At 42.7% G+C, this 21,351-nt stretch overlaps 1 protein-coding gene across 2 annotated transcripts in view; it reads right to left on the bottom strand.

Moving 5' to 3' along the window:
- KIZ (kizuna centrosomal protein) overlaps positions 1 to 21,351 on the bottom strand; it is a 290,355-nt gene that overhangs the window by 5,015 nt on the left and 263,989 nt on the right. For both annotated transcript variants that reach the window (XM_082251350.1, XM_082251351.1), the window contains one exon: positions 12,128 to 12,207. In XM_082251350.1, coding sequence (XP_082107476.1) covers positions 12,128 to 12,207 — 80 coding nt within the window. The remainder of the gene's footprint in view (positions 1 to 12,127; positions 12,208 to 21,351) is intronic.

Here is a 21,351-nt window from a genome sequence, read left to right as displayed (position 1 = left end):
GCATGCTGGCTCTGGTGAGAGACTAGAGGCGATGCTCTGTGGTATGCTAACCCACAATAAAATGTGAGTGTATTTCATATGGTTTGAACATTGTATTTTAATAAATACTACACTATATTCGTTTTTTCTCTTGGCGATACTATTTTCTATCTCTGAGGGGGAAGGAGACCATCCAGGCTACCTATGATAATGGAAATATCCATGGAGGCATAGACCCACAAAAATGTGTTTTTACCTTCTTGTAAAAAATGGTCAATAACATCTGGTGAGTTTGCACTCTGCACATACAGTATCTCACAAAAGTGAGTACATCCCTCACATTTTTGTAAATATTTTATAATATCTTTTCATGTGACAACACTAAAGAAATTACACTTTGCTACAATGTAAAGTAGTGAGTGTACAGCTTGTATAACAGTGTAAATTTGCTGCCCCCTCAAAATAATCCAACACACAGCCATTATTGTCTAAACTGCTGGCAACAAAAGTAAGTACACCCCTAAGTCAAAATGTCCAAATTGGGCCCAAACTGTCAATATTTTGTGTGGCCCCCATTATTCTCCAGCACTGCTTTAACCCTTTAGGGCATGGAGCTCACCAGAGTTTCACAGGTTGCCAATGGAGTCCTCTTCCACTCCTCCATGAACACATCACAGAGCTGGTGGATGTTAGAGACCCTGCACTCCTCCACCTTCTGTTTGAGGATGTCCCACAGATGCTCAATAGGGTTTAGGTCTGGAGACATGGCTGGCCAGTCCATCACCTTTACCCTCAGCTTCTTTAGCAAGACAGTGGTCGTCTTGGAGGTGTGTTTGGGGTCGTTATCATGTTGGAATACTGCCCTGCGGCACAATCTCTGAAGAGAGGGGATCATGCTCTGCTTCAGTATGTCACAGTACAAGTTGGCATGAATGCTTCCCTCAATGAACTGTAGCTTCCCAGTGCCGACAGCACCCATGCAGCCCCAGACCATGACACTCCCACTACCATGCTTGACTGTAGTCAAGACACATTTGTCTTTGTACTCCTCACCTGTTGCCACCACACACGCTTGACACCATCTAAACCAAATAAGTTTATCTTGGTCTCTTCAGACCACATGACATGGTTCCAGTAATCCATGTCCTAATCATGTCTGGCCTTTCTTGTACATCATCTTTAGAAGAGGCTTCCTTCTGGGAAGACAGCCATGCAGACCAATTTGATGCAGTGTGTGGCGTATGGTCTGAGCACTGATAGGGTGACCCCCCACCCCTTCAACCTCTGCAGCAATGCTGGCAGCACTCATACGTCTATTTCCCAAAGACAACCTCTGGATATGATGCTGAGCACGTGCACTCAACCTCTTTGGTCCACTATGGCGAGGCCCGTTCTGAGTGGAACCTGTCCTGTTAAACCGCTGTATGGTCTTGGCCACTGTGCTGCAGCTCAGTTTCAGGGTTTTGGCAATCTTCTTATAGCCTAGGCCATCTTTATGTAGAGCAACAATTCTTTTTTTCAGATCCTCAGAGAGTTCTTTGGCATGAGGTGCCGTGTTAAACTTCCAGGGACCAGTATGAGAGAGTTAGAGCGATAACACCAAATTTAACACACCTGCTCCCCATTCACACCTGAGACCTTGTAACACTAATGAGTCACATGACACCAGGGAGGGAAAATGGCTAATTGGGTCTAATATCGACATTTTCACTTAGAGGTGTACTCACTTTTGTTGTCACCAATTTAGACATTAATGGCTGTGTGTTGAGCTATTTTGAGGGGGCAGCAAATTGACACGGTTATACAAGCTGTACACTCACTGCTTTACATTGTAGCAAAGTGTAATTTCTTCAGTGTTGTTACATGAAAAGATATAATAAAATATTTACAAAAATGTGAGGGGTGTACTCACTTTTGTGAGATACTGTATGTGGTGACATTTTCACATCTGCATTCACAGTAAAGGAGGAGTGAAGAAGTTATCTTGCAATTGAAAGAGTTTTTTTTCCTGGTGGTGTGGGAACACTGTGTACTTGTAGTATGGACTAATGCATTTGTGCACAATTTTCTTTGATATTTGGTTAATGTAAAGGCCTGTTTTCACCAGCTGTGTTGGGAACGGCAGCCCTGCCAAGTGCAGTCCCACTGCAATAAAAGGCAAACTGCCTTGTTTACAATAGGTTCAGTTCACACAACTACAATGTAGTGGCGTGCATAAAATGTAGGTTATGAAGTACTTTTATTTTTTTGTTTGCAGTGAAATGTGACGCAATCCACTGCATTGCACTCACTGCTCTGTGACATTTTATTGAAGTTTGGAAAAATTGGATTTTCCTACATTCTTACCTGTAAAATCAATTTTTTGGAGTACATCACGGGACACAGAGCAGCCATAATAATTACTATCTGGGTTATACGCCATCTATAGGTGAATGAACACTGGCAAACCAAAAAGACATAATGTCCCCCTCAATATATCCCCTCCTATACAGGAAGTACCTCAGTTTTGTAGCAAGCAATACAATTCCCAGACAAGAGGGGGCGGGGGGGACCTCTGTGTCCAGTGATTTTACAGGTAAGAATGTAGGAAAATCCAATTTTCTTTCTCGTACATCACAGGACACAGAGCAGCCATAATAATTACTATCTGGGATGTCCCAAAGCAATGCACTTGAGGGGAGGAGGACACTGGTTACAACAACTGCCATCCGACTTAAAAGATCTACATAGCTGCCTGCAGCACACTTAGGCCAAACGCAGTATTCTCTTGGGCCCTAACATCCACCTGATAAAATATGGTGAATGTATGTACTGAAGACCAAGTAGCGGCCTTGCAAATCCGAGCCATAGAAACTTGATGGCGAACTGTCCATGAGGCAGTTACTCTTCTGGTAGAGTGAGCCCGAAAAGGTGGGGCCTTCCCCTTTAAACTATAAGCCTGATCAATAACCTGGCAAATCCATTGGGAGATAGTGGACATAGATGCTGCCTGCCCTTCCCTGGGCCCTTCTGGCAGCACGAACAAAGAATACGTCTTCTGAATCGGAGCCAACATCTTAAAATAGATTCTGATTGCCCATACTACATCGAGAGAATGTAACAACTTTTCCTCTGCAAACTGAGGATTTGGATAAAAGGAAGGCAGTGAGATGTCTTGATTTAAATGAAAACTAGAAACCACCCTGGGCAAAAACCCTGGCTGTGGACACAAAACCCCCCTGTCTTGGTGTAAAATCAAAAATGGCTTTTTATGAGAAAGAGCCGCAAATTCTGACACCCTCCTTGCCGAGGTTACTGCAACCTTCTTGTCATAAGAACCACAGGAATATGCCGAATGGGCTCAAAGGGTTGTTTCTGTCGGACCGACAGAACTAAATTTAAATCCCAAGGGCACAAGGGTGGCCTAACTGGCGGAAGCATACAAATTACCCCTTGTATAAAGGCTCTAACTAAGGAATGCAAAGCAATCGGTCTTTGAAAGAAGACCAAGAAGGCCAAAATCTGACCCTTAATTGTGCCTAAGGCCAGCTTCATTTCTACCCCTATTTGCAAAAATGCTAGAATTCTCCCGATGATATATTTACCGGGATGCCACTTCCTGGCCTCACACTAGGAAATGTAAGACTTCCAGACTCTGTAGTAAATGTTCCTAAAGACTGGTTTCCTAGTGTTTATCATAGTAGAATCTGCAGGACCAGAGATTCCCTGCTCCATCAAAATCCTGGCTTCAATAGTCAAACCGTCAAATTTAGAGACTAAAGTAGGATGGAATATCGGACCTTGGGAGAGCAGGTCCGGACATAGTGGAAAAGATCCATGGCCTTCCCAATGCCACCCTTACAATTTGCGTGTACCAAGTCCTTCTGGGCCAAGCCGGGGACGCCAGAATTACTGGCTTTCTCTCTTCCTGGATCCTGCGCAGAAGTCGTGGCAGCAGCTGGACCAGTAGAAATCTAAAGTTCAGGGAGAACTTATCCCAAGGAGTCACTAAGGCATCCCCTCCGACTAGTAGTGGATTCCTGGTCCTGGACACAAATATGTCCAACTTGCTGTTGAACCTGGCTGCTAACAGATCTATGTCCGGGATACCTCAGCGTTGGCAAATCGATGTAAAAATCTCAGGCTGTAGAGACCACTTCCCCTGGAAACATCTGCTGGCTACTCAGAAAGTCCGCCTGCCAGTTCTCTACTCCTGGAATAAAGACTGCTGATAGGCAGTACACCAATTTCTCCACCCAAGATAGGATGTGGCCCACCTCCTTGTGGGCTGTCTGACTCTTGGTTCCCCCTTGGTGGTTGATATAGGCCACAGCCGTGGCATTGTCAGACTGGATCCTGACGGGGCAACTTAGTAGTCTGGTAGTCAAGAACTTTAGAGCCAGATGAGCTGCCCGAATTTCCAGAATATTGATGGGCAAGCTCTTTTCCAACCAGGATAATTTTCCTTGGACAGTGGCTTACTCCAGAACTGCCCCCCATCCAGAGAGACTGGCGTCTGTGGTCACCACTTTCCAGATCACTGGTAAAAAGGATTTCCCCTTCTCCAAATTCCTGGTTACCAACCACACACTGAGATTCTGACGGACACCTGGGGACAGAAACATGTGATAATTTAGGGCCTGGATCTTTTTGTTCCAGGCCGACAGAATGTTCTGTAATGGTCTGGCATGGAACTGAGCATAAGGAACTGCCTCGAATGAAGACACCATCTTTTCTAACAACTTCATGCAAAGACGTACAGAAGGGTATTTCTTCCCTCTTACGATTCGGACGAGTGTCTTCACGGCCTTTACCTTTCTTGGTGGCAAAAACACTTTTGCCTGCACTAGGTCCAAAAGCAGACCCAAATATTCTAGACTCTGAACCCTCTGTAACGCTGACTTTGCCAAGTTCAGAACCCAACCCAGAAGTTCTAAAAAGTGAACTGTCTGGGACACATTCTGGCATAGATTTGAAGCCGATTTGATCTAGGAGTAATAGATCGTCCAGATATCCTTTAGTCAATATCCCCTGAGATCTTAGTACTGCCAATACCGGAGCCAAAATCTTTGTGAACACTCGCGGAGCCGTGGCTAACCCGAAGGGCAAAGCCACGAACTGAAAATAACAGTCTCCCATCGCAAACCGCAGAAACCTTTAATAGGCCCCGAAAATTGGCACGGGTAGGTATGCATCTTTGATGTCTATGGATGCCAAAAATTCTCTTCCTTGGAGAGAAGCAACGACTGAACGAATTGACTCCATTTGAAACCTGCGAATGTTTAGAAACTGATTCAGGGCCTTGAGATGTAGAATAGGTCTCACATCTCTGTTTGGTTTGGGGACTACGAAAATATTTGAGTAGATTCCCCTGAGCTTCTCATTGGCCAGAACTTCTGTAATCACTTCCTGTGATTTCAGATGGTATAGAGCAGCGATGGAAAACTTTGGCACCCCAGATATTTTGGAACTAGATTTCCCATGATGCTCTTGCACTCTGCGGTGTAGCTGAGCATCATGGTAAATGTAGTTCCAAAACATCAGGGGTGCCAATGTTCGCCATCACTGATCTAGAACCTGAAAAAAAATAATTTTTTAATGGATCTGCGGGTACGTTGGACCCTAAAAACCAAAAGGGAGGAAACACCTGGAATTCTAGTTTGTACCCCTGTGACACCATGGAAACAACCCAGCTGTCCTGAATCACTTCTTCCTAGGCATCTGAGAACTGTAGTAGCTTTCCCCCCACCCGACTCAGTGGGGACACCACTTCATAAGTTAGACTTAAAGCTAGGCCTGGTAGGCCTCTGGATCCAGACCTTCTTCTGCCCTTGACCTGGAGGTTTGCCTCTAGACCCAGACGGCTGAGACCGTCAAAATTGCCTAGAATTAAAAGTACTGGGTACCAGAACGTTAGACACCTTAAAAGATGGACATTTACTCCTTCTCTTAACTGGTAGAAGTGCACTCTTTCCCCTAAAATCTTTTGGATTTATTTATCCAGATCGTCACCAAGTATGTGTTCCCCTTGAAAGGGGAAACCAGCTAGTAACTTCTTGCAAGGTAACTCCACAGACCAATTTTTTAACCACAAGATTCTGTGCATATGTACTGACAGAAGAGCAAAACGTGACACCTGTTGTATGGAGTCTTTAAGGGCATCTACTGCAAAGCACAAGACGTGAGGCAAATTCCTATAGCTGCCACCGCCGGTTGTGCTGCAGACCCAGCAATAGCAAAGAAAGCTTTTAGTACAGATTCCACTTTCTTATCTGCTGGACCTGTCAGTGCCTGCATCTATCCATCCACCCACAGTGACTCACGCTCCCAGCTGCTTTGTCCCATCCAGCTTCTACAAGAGCCCACGCTGCCGGGAACACTTTCTCACATGCAGCGGCTGCCTCCGCCCCTTACTGTGTCTGCATGGTGTGCACACCCATCTCGCCATGTGCGCGCTTATTGCATCATGTACACGCCCCCTGCTCTATGTGGATTCTCGTACACGTCCATTATAAGAGCTGTTCCTGCACCTGTGTGCCTCTATGTGACCGCATATACAGCGGCAGGGAATGGCCACTGAAGGCCCCAGGTGTGAGACCAGGTGCGTGGACAGGGAATTAAAGTCCCGCAGCCCACCAGGCTTTCCAGGGAGGCCGGGTCTGCTCAAAATGTGAGAAATTCAAGGTATGCATACCCCAGCTGAACTAGACATCACTGCCCCCTAGTGGAGACACAAGTCATGGCACCTGGCATACTGTAAATTATTATTTAGGTAGCAGTGCATGACTTTAAAAAAAAAATTACTTACCAATCCCACCACAGGGCTCTGCTTATAGCTAGAATCCACCCTTCACCCATCACGGCAGGTCCTGTTACTTGTGGACCTTCAAGGACTGGGTCCCCCTATAATCTTGGGGCCACTCCCTGGGACCTGTAGTGCACCCTGCCGTATTGCCTTAGGAGTCATTCTTACCAAAGGTCCAGATCCCAGGGTCCAGCGCCCAAAGGGTCGCATTACAGGCAACACCTCGCAGTCTTCCATCTACCGAGGCTCAGGTACCATCCATTTTAATGTTTCACTATCCGGATGAATCCGATCGAATAGCCCCTTGGATCCTGCAGGATCTTTATCCAGGAGCATAACAAATTGTTAGCATATGGAGAGCTTCTCCAACCATGACCATCACCTTCAAGACACTGGCGAAAAAAAAAATAAAGTACTTCCTGTATGGGAGGGGTTATATAGAGGGGGACTTCCTGTCTTTCTGGTTTGCCAGTTTCCATTCACCTATAGGTGGCGTATAACCCAGATAGTAAATATTATACCTGCTCTGCATCCGGTGATGTACGATAAAAAAAAGATGTTGCTGTGTGAGGCACTGTTTGCAGGGCATCACCACTACGGCCTTCCAAAGGCAGATGGGATGGGGGTGCACACATGCTGCAGCCTTCAATCGGCAGCCCTGTCGCGAAATGTGATCTGTTCAAGCGTATAGGGCTGTGCCACAACTGCCCTGTAACAGCGTGTAATGCGCGCTTCTGCAGTGTTACAGCATTTACAAGGTTGAAACAGGCGGTAAGGAGGTGGCATATCAGCGACACACTGCCGCAAGTGTAAACCTTGCCTTAAAGCAGTATTAAACCTAAAATCAAAAATGTTATGTATTACAGCTTACCAATAATTAAATTTGCTGGCTACATTTGATTTCTTTTTTTAGGCTTCATTCATTTAGGTTTTACCTGGTAATCTGGCCAGTAACATACCTCCTGTATTAGAGCGCCTACACTCGGGACACCTTTGGACACTATTTTTGGACAACGGCATTGTGAGTCTGGGGGGAGGGGAGCATTTCGACACATGCACACCCTGCGGTGACTCACTAAAACACTTTTTTTATATTATATGGGCACCCCTGACAAAGCTCTTTCCTAGGAGTGAAACATTGGGTATTTTTCTTTTGTCTTAGATGGTTTAACACATGGTTATCAAGGGTGGCACCAATTTCCTCTCAGTAAGTGGGCTCCTTTGGTTTCATAGGGATGATAAGCACAGAGTGTAACTTGGTAGAGGCTGGAACAGATGGCTGGGCCTTAGAAAGAATAGACAAACCCTTCAGTAGTCACTGTATCTAAGGCTTAGGGCTGAAGCCTTCTTTCAGTAAAATTGGGGCACAATTGTGTAGCCCCTGTATATGTCTGTAATATTGTTAATTCAGCCTGGAGGGCATTACGTGCAGATATATACCTATAATGACCATTGGATAAAGAGCCCTTTAACCAAGATACAAGCAATCTTGCGATGTTGAGAATCTTTTCGAGTCTTGGTGTCCCCTTGTGAGTAAGAGCACATATACAGTCGGTACATTTTTAACAAGAATAATAAAAAAGTTATATTTTAGTCTAGTGGCACTGATGCATGGGAGTGCAAATCCCTGTTTTTTGTAATTATGTAATTTTGCCATATATTGGCGGCAAAGTATAATTGTATTGTATATATCAGGCTTTGTAAATTGACTCTTGGGGGGGAGAGGAGTGTTCGATGTAGTAGAAATACACGAACAAATTGAAGCCGGACTCCAGCTCGCACTTATTAGTTACAGCAGACAGTTTTTTCATTTCCATTTGGCATAAAGGTTTTACATAAATAAAAACTGATCATTGTAAGCACCCCTGCTAATGTTCAGTGGTTTGTCTTATCCATGGGAACTGATAGATTCTGGGGGAGAGCTTGTTCTGTAGAAAACTACAGACTTATTGGCTGGACCACCAGGTGAAAATAAAAGAAGAAAAGCCAAAAAAAAACAAATGCAGCAATCACATCTATGACATGGTAAGCGGCAGAATAATAAATTGCTCTTGGGTTGAATACCACTTTTAAAGCAAACACTGTAATAATAACAATTCAAAATAATTTTCTTACTGATAATACACTAAGCTTTTCCTTCTTACAAGAAGCTATTCATAACTTTTCAATTCTGTGTAAATACAATCGGGTAGTACGGTTTATTTCAAACCTTAAAACCTGAGAAAATGATATCATGTAAGAAAGTTTTTTTTTATTTTATTTTTTTTCAGCACCATCTTATTATAGAGACAAGCAGAGAATTACCTTGTGAAGGCAAAATGATAGTGTTGTTGTAAGGTCACACTTGTATGAATTGGAAAATAACCAGGGAACAGCTGAATACAATACACGGGAGCATGTCACTCAAATAGCTGCACTATTATCCCACTGAGATTACAAAGAATACGGCTCAGCTCGTAGCAAAGGAACCGTGTCCCTTACAATTAGGTCAGGGTAACATGAAATGTTACTACCCTTGGAGACTGATGATAGACGTTGGGTAGTAATTGTGTTTAGGGAATTATTTTAAAAACCGTGGAAAGCAAAGGTATGAGCTGAAAAGCTGGCAGAATGGAATTCAGGGACAAATATTCAACGCCAGGAAAATGAAAAAATCCTTTGTTTCTTTACCTTTACAGTGCTGTGTCAACAAGAGGCATTTAAATACAAAGAAGGATTTAAGTAATAGATTAATAGTGCTACATAATTTCTTTTATTTATCTGTGCTATTATATTAAGTGGCCATGAATTCTGACATTAGTTGTAAAGCAAGAAACCCACTGAAAAACTAAAACATTTACAGTGGTTGTAGAAAATAAATACCTCCTTTAAAATATTAATATTTGCTTTGCAGCCTTTAAAGAAGATATACACCGTTTTTATTTTATCCAGCTGTATTTACTAGTGCAACTTATAACATCTAAGTGAAAGATATAACACCAAAATATCAGAAAAAAATAAAAACAAATTCAAAAACAGAATCCCTAAATTGGAAAAAGGATCACCCCCTTATGTCAGTATTTTGTTGAACCACCTTTTGCTTTAATTACAGCCTTTAGTCTGTTGGGATATGTCTCTAATAACTTTGCAATGTTTGCCCACTCGTCTTTGCAGAACTGCTCAAGGTCAATTAAATTTGATGGTGACCATTTGTGGACTGCAGTCTTCAAGTCATTCTACAGATTTTCAATGGGGTTTAAGTCTGGGCTTTGACTAGGCCATGCAAGGGCATTCGCCTTTTTCTCCTTCAACCACTGTGTGGTCATTTCTGCTGTGTGCTTTGGATCACTGTCATCTTGGAAGGTAAACCTTCCTCCCATTGACAACCATCTGTCAGATCCTTCCATTTTCTTCTATCCCTGCTGCAGAGAAACCTCCCCATAACAGGATATTACCACCTCCATTCTTTACTGTAGAAATTATGTTATTTGGATAGTGAGCTGAGCTGTATTGGATTTCCGGCACGTAATTTGGTGTTGAGGCCAAATAATTCAATTTTAGTCTCATCTGACCATAACACTTTTTTCCATGTGGCCTCAGAATCTTCAAGGTGCGTTAAAGGTGGTCAGATGAGACTAAAATGTAATTATTTGGCCTCAACACCAAACGATATGTCAGGCAGAAATCCAATACAGCTCATCATCCAAAGACCACCATTCCTACAGTAAAGCATGGAGGTGGTAATATCCTGCTATGGGGGTGTTGCGGAAGGGACTGGAGCACTCGTCAAGGATAGAAGAAATATGGATGGGGCAAAATACCATCAAATTCTTGAGGAAAATCTGCTGCCCTCTGCCAGAAAGTTGGCAATGGGAAGAAGGTTTACCTTCCAACATGACAATGACCCAAAACACACAGCAAAAATTACCACACAGTGGTTGAAGAGAAAAAGGTGCAAGGTCCTTACCAGATGGTATTTGGTTCCCGCTAGGATCTCTAAATATGTACCTCAGTACTCCCCCCGTTGCTTCCCGGATGCGAATCCCCAGGTACCCACGCACATATCTGGTGGGAATGCCCTGTGTTGCGAGCCTTCTGGTCCAAAGTACACGATACCCTGTCTACCATGTTTGGCACCTCTCTTGCCCCCGACCCGGCCTCTGCTCTCCTGAATCGCAAGCCACCTAACCTTACCCACCGTCAATTCAAACACTACCTATATGTCACAACTGCTGCATAGCAAACCATCGAAAAAGCATGGAAAACCCCCACGCTCTATCATCTGGCTATGCTACACAGGGTTACCCAAGCCATGCTACATGATAAAACGGAAGCAATTTTGTTGAACAAACTGACCCCCTATGAACGGCTATGGCGGCCCTGGATTGACCATTGCCTACCACCAGGCCTTGACGACAGCCTTGTACTCACCTGATTGGGCGTCCTCATTACCGGCTCTCCTTTCCCACCTGGGCCCCTAGGGGGGTTCGAGGCTCCCTCCGGGTACCTGCTGTTACCTCCCCCCCACGACCTTCTCCTACTTACCCTGCTTTCTTTCCAACCCTGCCAACCCAGCCCCCCCCCCCACTTGGCCCCCGGCGTACCCAATTAAGTGCTATACCTTGGTTTTGGTTGAGACCCCTTCTGTGTGGGGGTCCATCCACGCAGTGTGGCCTTGGCCACACCTACAGTTTGAGCATACCCTCATTGCATCTCAGACGGGACGCCGGGTTGATCCCATATACGTATTGCATTGTTACCTGTTATTTGAATGTTATATGCTGCAGTTTTGTATTTTAAAGCGCCTTGTTTTACCACGGCATGTACCTAATATTTTCACTGCATGTTACTGTACCATGTTTCTCAAGCCTTCAATAAAAACCGTTTAAAAGAAAAGAAGAGAAAAAGGTGAATGCCTTTGCCTGGCCTAGTCAGAGCCCAGACCTAAATCCCATTGAAAATCTGTGAAATGACTCGAAGACTGCAGTCCACAAACAGTCACCATGAAATATAACCAAACTTGTGCAGTTCTGCAAAGAAGAGTGGGAAAATATAATAAAGTCTAGATGTGCAAAGTTAGTAGAGACATATCCTAACAGACTAAAGGCTGTAATTAAAAGCAAAATGTGGTCCAACAAAATACTGACATAAGGGGGTGATCCTTTTTCCAACTTAGAGATTTTTAAAAACATTTTTATAACATGTTGGTGTTCTATCTTTCATTTGGATGTTATAAATTGCACTAATAAATACAGCTGGATAAAACAAAAACGGTGTCTGTCTTCATTTCAGGCTACAAAGCAACAAAATGTGATTATTTTAAGGGGGGTGATTCTTTTCTATACCCGCTGTACTATTAGTTTTACCTGTGTTGAAAACAATTACCTTTAGACTTCATTTTGGCTGCATCTTTATTTGATGTTATGTGTGTCACCGGTTCCGGGATTGTCATCACGTTTTCTCTTCTGTAATGAAAAATATAGAGAAAGCTAGATATATTGACCAGGTTCCCAATCTCTCTACCAACACTAATACCCATAATTGGCACCTGCTTGTAAAATAATAATTCACATATGCCAGTCCTCACACAGTGATCTTATCATATAGGATAATCATGTGCAATAAAAAAAAAAAAGTTGTCCATAAACTCTAAAGCCGAATTGAACATTTAGTTTAAGCCAGCTAAATACATCTCATGTGCATCAATACAAAATGTGTGCAGAGTCTTATAGTTTCTTTAGAAAGCAGCCACAGTCTGAGTAGAAAAGCCTGTCCCAGCACAAAAGGACCCTTGCTCTGTGTGTGGAAGGAGTGGTCTTTGCAGAGTTCCGGCAATTCCTCCTACTGAGTCAGCGTTTTCCAGTCATCGGGAGTATGAGCTTTGCTGATCGCAATAAAACCACTACTTCCCCACAGACAGCAAGAGTCCCATCCTAAACTGCTGGCAGGGGACTGCAGTCCACAAACGATCACATCACATTTACTGAACTCGAGCAGTTCTGTAAAGATAGAGAGGGCAAATATTGCAAAGTCTAGATGTGCAAAGTTAGTCGAGATATCCCAACAGACTAAAGGCTGTAGATAAAGCAAAAGGTGGTATTCAGTTTTTGAATTGTTTTTATTTTTTTCGACCTGTTGGTGTTATATCTTTCCCTTGAATGTTTTAAGTTGCACTAGTAAATACAGCTGGTGTCTGTGTCTTCATTTCAGGCTGTAAAGCAACAAAATGTTATTATTTTAAAGGAGGGTGATTATTTTCTATACCCACTGTGTTTTCATGAATGTTTGCTTTATTGTACCACCTGCGAAAAGCCCATTTTCGTATAAATAACACTTGTTTCCAGGAACATGTAATTATCTAAACTAACTCACAAGGTTTCTCTCACAATGCAAAGGTTGGATTTACAAATAGGATTTGCTGATTCAAACTCTACATACAGAGTGTCTCCCAAAATGCAGCGCTGTGATAAATTAATAAAATGAAAGCCAAAAAGAAAGGAAACAAAACACCCCAATGTCCAAAAGGTGCAGTGTGCTGTTACATCAATATGTAAGATAAAATATAATGCATAGTTATGGTAATGTCTATATATTTGGTCAATATACTGCCATCTTATGGTTATTTTGTTTGTTGCACTTGTCTTTCCCTTCTGTGTTCCCTCCCATTTATGATGTATTTCCTGTTCCTGCTTCTTTATGCTTGTGGGAAAAGAGATGGCCACATCCGTCTAGGCCTTCATACAATCTGCTCGCATCCGGGAACACATTACCATGTTTTGACCTGCAGATACCATCCTTCAATAATCTGCCATATTTTGTTGTCTGCTATACCTACTGCTTGCAATAAAACCTACGTGGATGGAATGAAACTGTGTCTCGTGAGTTCAGCTATCTGATAACGATTGTCCGCGATGCATCAGCTTATACAGGCCAGGAATAGGTCTCAGCAAGGGATGAGTCACTATTACAACAATTGGAGTCAGAATAGTCAAAACATGTGGTAGAATTCCTACAGCCTGCTGTGAAGATGTGTATGTTTAATCTGCAATCCAGCTCAGTGCAATCCGCCATCTTGTGAAAGCACATGGTCGCACAAGCTTAATGCAAGTCATCTGTGCATGTTGAAAACTGTTTCTCTGCATTGGACTGTGTTATCCCACCTGTCTAAGCTGCTGTTCGTCTTCTTAAAGAGACTTTTTTTTCAAATATATTTTATTTTAAAGATTGAACAAAAGGCAAGTACAGTACAAGGTAATCAAAACAGTCCAATAACATGAGGCATTCAGCAATCAGAGAATACGACCATCTTATGCAGAGATGCTCCGATCTCTAACGTCACTTCCGGTAGTCTGGAGGAGCCGCCAGACTACCGGAAGTGACGTTAGAGATCGGAGCAATAACGCTCCCCACGTTGTATTGATACTTTATCTGCAAACAAATGATCTACAAATTGTAAGTGCAACTACGTTTTTAATAATAAATCTGATTTGACATACTGCACCATGATTGCCCTCTGTTTTCACTGAGCCCGAGGCCACGATAAGAAGTTAAGGACGTAAAGTTTATGCACCCCAAAATACTAACAGGACAGGACAGGAAACACTCGGAGGTTGGAACAAGATACCGGAATAAGTAAAAGCCAATATGATACTCTGAGGCTAAGCTTTGTATACAGGCGCAATACACACCTTATTGAGGTGAGAATATAGAGCACTTAGATGTGACACCTGGTGGAGGCAACAAGTCACAACACCCATATTTTGCATGAGAGCACCTTGTTTTATTTGATGATATCGAAGGGAATTACACCTGATTCTGGATTTTTGTATATATGGACACTATAAACACAGCACTTAATCTATTTATTTATTCTTGATTGAAGAAAAATAGCACATAGCACTTTGTACCTTTTTTGAAGTTTATCTATATTTACATCTTGTCTACGGCATATTTATTGACATCTCTTAGGAAAATTTAATACTCAGCACCTTATTGTATAGAAGATATACTGGAATGGTTTACTTATATTGATATTTATATATGAATTAATTTGATCACCTTGTATTATCCAGTGACAACACTTTTTATCACTAGAACACATTTCACCACTTCAGTTTATACATTCACTTTATTTTACTTTATGTCCACTTCTGAAGCGCACCACAAACCAAAATTGTATACATTGTATTAACTGGTTCCTGGTACCAGTACTGTGGTGCAGCAGCAAGAAGGGAAACACACACATCCTCAGATAGCGCAGGAACCACCCATACATATAAGAATATCTGCTTCAAATCATGGCGGGGAGCCATTCTCCAGCCACAACAAATGTTTAATTTTCATGTACTGAAGTCTGTGGAGAAGGATCAAGCCACAAATGTTTTGTCAAGGTATGTCTAGTCAAAATATATCCAAAGGATCAACCTGAGTAAGCTACCAGGATGTATGCCGTAATAGACGAGCAGAGCAACAGATCCCTGGTTAAACCTACATTTTTTGAGATCTTTGGCATAAAGCGACATGCAACACCATATACTCTCAAGACTTGTTCTGGTCGTGTAGAAACCTCTGGTAGAAGAGCTGAAGGTTTCATTATTACCCATTTCAAGGCGAAGAAGGGCATACCCTTACAACATTAGTTGAGTGTGACCAAATACCAGACAACAGGGAAGAGATTCCTACCCCAGAAGCTGCGTATCACCATCCCCACTTAAGGAACCAGGTTACTGAGTTTCCTCCAATGGACATGGATGCTGAAATCTTAGTCTTGCTGGGAAGAGACATTCTCAGAGTACATAAAGTACATCAGCAGTGCAATGGATCTGACAACACCCCATATGCACAAAGACTAGATCTAGGCTGGGTGATAGTGGGCAATGTTTGCTTGAACAGAATGCAAATGCCATCTGAGATTAACTCCTTTAAGACTCCTGCTAAGAAATGGGCGTGCATCTCACTTAAGACAATGCCCTCATTATTATGAAGTAAAGGAGAAACCGCTTGACATCATCCACGTATCTGATGTTATTCCCATTCATTGTAATGACAACTTAGGTAGCACAGTATTTTGTACTACACGTGATAGCAGAATAGCCTTGTCAATTGAAGATAGAGAGTTCATCACAATAATGGACAGTGAATTCTTAAAAGATGAATCTAACAGCTGTGTTACACCATTAACTCTTAGTGCTGCAAGACTTCCAAACAATCGTGAACAAGCTTTATCCAGATTCATCCCACTTAAGCGAACACTAAAGAACAGGCCTGAAATGAAGGACAGCTTCATTGCCTTTATGAAAAGGATCTTTGACAATGATCATGCTGAGCCAGCTCCACCTCTTCTTAAACACGCTGAGTGCTGGTATCTGCCTTTCTTTGGAGTGTATCATTCACGTAAACCAAAGTAAATCAGGGTAGTGTTTGACTCCAGTGCCAAGCATCAAGTCGTATTCTTGAATGATGTTCTCTTCACTGGTCCTAACCTAACCAACAACCCTGTAGGAGTACTTATGCTAGTTGCCATAACTGCTGACATTGAACAAACGTTCAATTGCTTCATAGTAGGAGACCATAGGAACTTCCTAAGGTTTCTGTGGCACCGTGACAACAACAATGAAGCGATCGAATACCGCATGAAAGTACATGTCTTCCGAAACAGTCCCTTGCCTGCTGTTGCAACATATGGTGATGGTGAAAGGGAGTATGGCACAGATGCTCGTCACTTTGTTGAGAGAGACTTCTATGTGGACGATGGGCTCAAATCCTTACCCACAGATGAAGAAGCCATAGACCTGCTACAAAGGACTCAGGCTATGCTTTCTGAGGACAACCTCAGACTCTATAAAATTGCCTCAAACAGTGTTGCTGTGATGAAGGACTTTCAGCTTGGCGATCATGCCACAGGATTTAAAGATTTAAATCTGGGAATGGACATGCCTCCTGTTCAAAGAAGTCTGGGCTTATGGTGGAACTTATTAAAAGACACCTTCGGCTTATAAGTCAGCGCTGCAGACAAGCCATTTACAAAACGTGGTGTTCTGTCAGTGGTGAACAGCAGAGATGTATAGTAACTAAGTAGAACTACTTCACTACTGTACTTAAGTACCGAAAGGCGGTATCTGTACTTTCCTAGAGTAGAATTTTTTTCTCCTACTTCCACTTTTACTTCACTACATTATTTCAATGATTTCAATACTTCTACTCCAATATTTTTTTTTTGTGCTGCATAGTTACTCGTTACAATTATAAAAATTACCACTGCCAGAACAGTAGATGGCAGGTTTCATGAAGCTCAAAACATGTGTATTATCAGCGCATACGAAAATAAATGCTACTGTATGTATAAATAAAAGCTGCATTTGAAATAATAAAAAACAATATGATGTTCAAACTTTTGACTTCTTTCTTTAATAACTACATAACACAGTACTTGTACTTTTACTTTCAGTACTTGAGTAGCAAAATTTAAAAAAAAAATACTTGCAATACTTAAGTACAAAAAATGTTGAATACTTTAGTACTTCTACTCAAGTCACTTTTTGATCGAGCACTTCCACTTCTACTCAAGTCACTTTTTGATCGAGCACTTGTACTTTTACTCAAGTATGGGTTTTGAGTACTTTATACAACTCTGGTGAACAGTCTATACGATCCACTGGGATTTGTGGCTCCCATCATCATACAAGTTAAATCCCTATTAAAGAGGAAGTAAACGCACATACAAAAAACAAGAAAAAAAAAACCTGTAAAGACAAAGGCAAAATGAGCTAGTATGCATCGCATATTAGCTCATTAGGAAATACTTACCTATAAACGAAGCCCCCACAATGTTGCCCACTCAGCAACAGGGCAGCCGACATGTCCGACCGCCCAGCCTCCTTTTTCACGTCCTCCGGCCATCTGATTGGCCGGAGGCGCGATTACATCACTCCCGCGCATGCGCGCGGGAGCCGCCGTTCACGGCATAGGGTTCCGAAGGAACGGCACAGGTGGCCATTTCTTCAGAGCGCATGCGCCGATGACATCATCGGCTGCATGCACTGTAAATATCTCCTAAACGGTGCATGTTTAGGAGATATTTATAGCACCTAAAGGTAAGCCTTAATATAAGCTTACCTATAGGTAAATGTCAAAAAAGTGGGTTTACAACCTCTTTAAGACAGCTATCAGAGACTATTCAAGATTGGGATGCTCCACTACATACGGACAAATATTCAAGGTGGGAGTCCTGGAAACAATCTCTACATGGCTTGGATGGAATTGACATACCACGCTGCTACACTTCAGCTTCCCTTGCTGCAAGTCTGAGAAAAGAGATTCACATCTTAGACGCATCCACTGAGGCACTTTTGTGAGATATTGTATATATGTATAGATATATATACACACACACACTATCAGGTCTATTGGGACATCGACACAATTCTAATCTTTTTGGCTCTATACACCACCACAATGGATTTGAAATGAAACAAACAAGATGTGCTTTAACTGTAGACTTTCAGCTTTAATTTGAGGGTATTTACATCCAAATCAGGTGAACAGTGTAGGAATTACAACAGTTTGTATATGTGCCTCTCACTTTTTAAGCGACCAAAAGTAATGGGACAGATTAACCATCATAAATCAAACTTTCACTTTTTAATACTTGGTTGCAAATCCTTTGCAGTCAATTACAACCTGGAGTCTGGAATGCATAGACATCACCAGACGCTGGGTTTCATACCTGGTGCTACTCTGCCAGACCTCTACTGCCACTGTCTTCAGTTCCTGCATGTTCTTGGGGCATTTTCCCTTCAGTTTTGTCTTCAGCAAGTGAAATGCATGCTCAATCGGATTCAGGTCAGGTGATTAAATTGGCCATTGCATAACATTCCACTGCTTTCCCTTAAAAAACTCTTTGGTTGCTTTCACAGTATGCTTCGGGTCATTGTCCATCTGCACTGTGAAGCGCCGTCCAATGAGTTCTGAAGCATTTGGCTGAATATGAGCAGATAATATTGCCCGAAACACTTCAGAATTCATCCTGCTGCTTTTGTCAGCAGTCACATCATCAATAAATACAAGAGAACCAGTTCCATTGGCAGCCATGCATGCCCACGCCATGACACTACCACCACCAATGCTTCACTGATGAGGTGGCATGCTTTAGATAATGAGCAATTCCTTTCCTTCTCCATACTCTTCTCTTCCCATCACTCTGTTGTTCCAGAACTGTGAAGGCTTTTTTAGATGTTGTTTGGCAAACTCTAATCTGGCCTTTCTGTTTTTGAGGCTCACCAATGGTTTACATCTTGTGGTGAACCCTCTGTATTCACTCTGGTGAAGTCTCCTCTTGATTGTTGACTTAAACACACAGACACCTACCTCCTGGAGAGTGTTCTAGATCTGGCCAACTGTTGTGAAGGGTGTTTTCTTCTCCAGGGAAAGAATTCTTCGGTCATCCACCATGGTTGTTTTCCGTGATCTTCCGTATCTTTTGGTGTTGCTGAGCTCACCGATGCGTTCTTTCTTTTTAAGGATGTTCCAAACAGTTGATTTGGCCACATCCAAATGTTTTTGCTATCTCTCTGATGGGTTTGCTTTGTTTTTTCAGCCTAATGATGGCTTGCTTCACTGATAGTGACAGCTCTTTGGATCTCATATTGAGAGTTGACAGCAACAGATTCCAAATGCAAATAGCACACTTGAAATGAACTCTGGACCTTTTATCTGCTCCTTGTAAATGGGATAATGAGGGAATAACACACACCTGGCCATGGTACAGCTGAGCAGCCAATTGTCCCATTACTTTTGGTCCCTTAAAAAGTGGGAGGCACATATACAAACTGTTGTAGTTCCTACACCTTTCACCTGATTTAGATGTAAATACCCTGAAATAAAGCTGGAAGTCTGCAGTTAAAGCACATCTTGCTTGTTTCATTTCAAATCCATTGTGGTGGTGCATAGAGCCAAAAAGATTAGAATTGTGTCGATGCCCCAATATTTATGGATCTGACTGTATATACACACAGTACAAAAATGAGTACACCCCTGACATTTTTGTAAATATTTTATTATACATTTTCATGTGACAACACTGAGGAAATTACACTTTGCTACAACGTAAAGTAGTGAGTGTACAGCTTGTATAACCGTGTACATTTGCAGTCCCCTCAAAATAACTCAACACAGCCATTATTTTCTAAACCGTTGGCAACAAAAGTGAGTAGTACACCCCTAAGTGCAAATGTCCAAATTGGGCCCAAAGTGTCAATATTTTGTGTGGCCACCATTATTTTCTAGCACTGCCTTAACCCTCTTTGGCATGGAGTTCACCAGAGCTTCACAGGTTGCCAATGGAGTCCTCTTCCACTACTCCATGATGACATCAGGGATCTGGTGGATGTAAGAGACCTTGCGCTCCTCCACCTTCCGTTTTTGAGGATGCCCTACAGATGCTCAATCGGGTTTAGGTTTGGAGACATGCTTTGCCAGTCCATTACCTTTACCCTCAGCTTCTTTAGCAAGGCAGTGGTCGTTCTGGAGGTGTGTTTGGGTTCGTTATGTTGGAATACTGCCCTGTGGCCCAGTCTCCGAAAGGAGGGGATCATGCACTGCTTCAGTATGTCATAGTACATGTTGCCATTCATGGTTCCCTCAATGAACTGTAGTTACCCAGTGCAGGCAGCATTGATGAAGTCCCAGACCATGACACTCCCAGCACCATGCTTGACTGTAGGCAAGACACACTTGTCTTTGTACTCCTCACCTGGTTGCCACCACAAACGCTTGACACCATCTGAACCAAATAAGTTTATCTTGGTCTCATCAGACCACAGGACATGGTTCTAGAAATCCATGTCCTTAGTCTGCTTGTCTTCAGCAAACTGTTTGCGAGCTTTGTTGTGCATCATCTTTAGAAGAGGCTTCCTTCTGGGACAACCATGCAGACCAATTTGATGTAGTGTGCAGAATATGGTCTGAGCACTGACAGGCTGACCCCCCACCTGATCAACCTCTGCAGCATTGCTGGCAGCACTCATACGTCTATTTCCCAAAGACAACCTCTGGATATGACACGGAGCACGTGCACTCAACCTCTTTGGTCAACCATGGCGAGGCCTGTTCTGAGTGGAACCTGTCCTGTTAAACCGCTGTATGATCTTGGCGACCGTGCTGCAGCTCAGTTTCAGGGTCTTGGCAATCTTCATATAGCCTAGGCCATCTTTATGTAGAGCAACAATTCTTTTTTTCAGATCCTCAGAGAGTTCTTTGCCATGAGGTTCCATGTTGAACTTCCAGTGACCAGTATGAGAGAGTGAGAGTGATAACTGTAACGGAACCGCGACCCACACTGTGTTTATTGGCTTCCGCCAGTATACAGTTTCCTCCAGTCTTGAATATAGGTATTAGATATTCGAGCCACCCCCAATCCAAAGCTAGCCGGCAACTTAGCTTGAACAAGTTCTGGAACCTTCTCCTTTATTGAACAGTCTCACACAATTTATACCCACATGAGGACACCCCCCTCCTGATCAAATTACCGCACCAGGTCACGTGCCTGATTACATCATCCTATGCAGATGAAATTGTATACAGAAATATAATTAACATATCTAAGGAACAAC

This window comes from Pelophylax lessonae (assembly GCF_965119305.1).
Source record: "Pelophylax lessonae genome assembly, chromosome: 3".
Lineage (NCBI taxonomy): Eukaryota > Metazoa > Chordata > Amphibia > Anura > Ranidae > Pelophylax > Pelophylax lessonae.
Note: the sequence above shows the minus strand (reverse complement) of the source record. Positions and strands in the feature narration are given on the sequence as shown.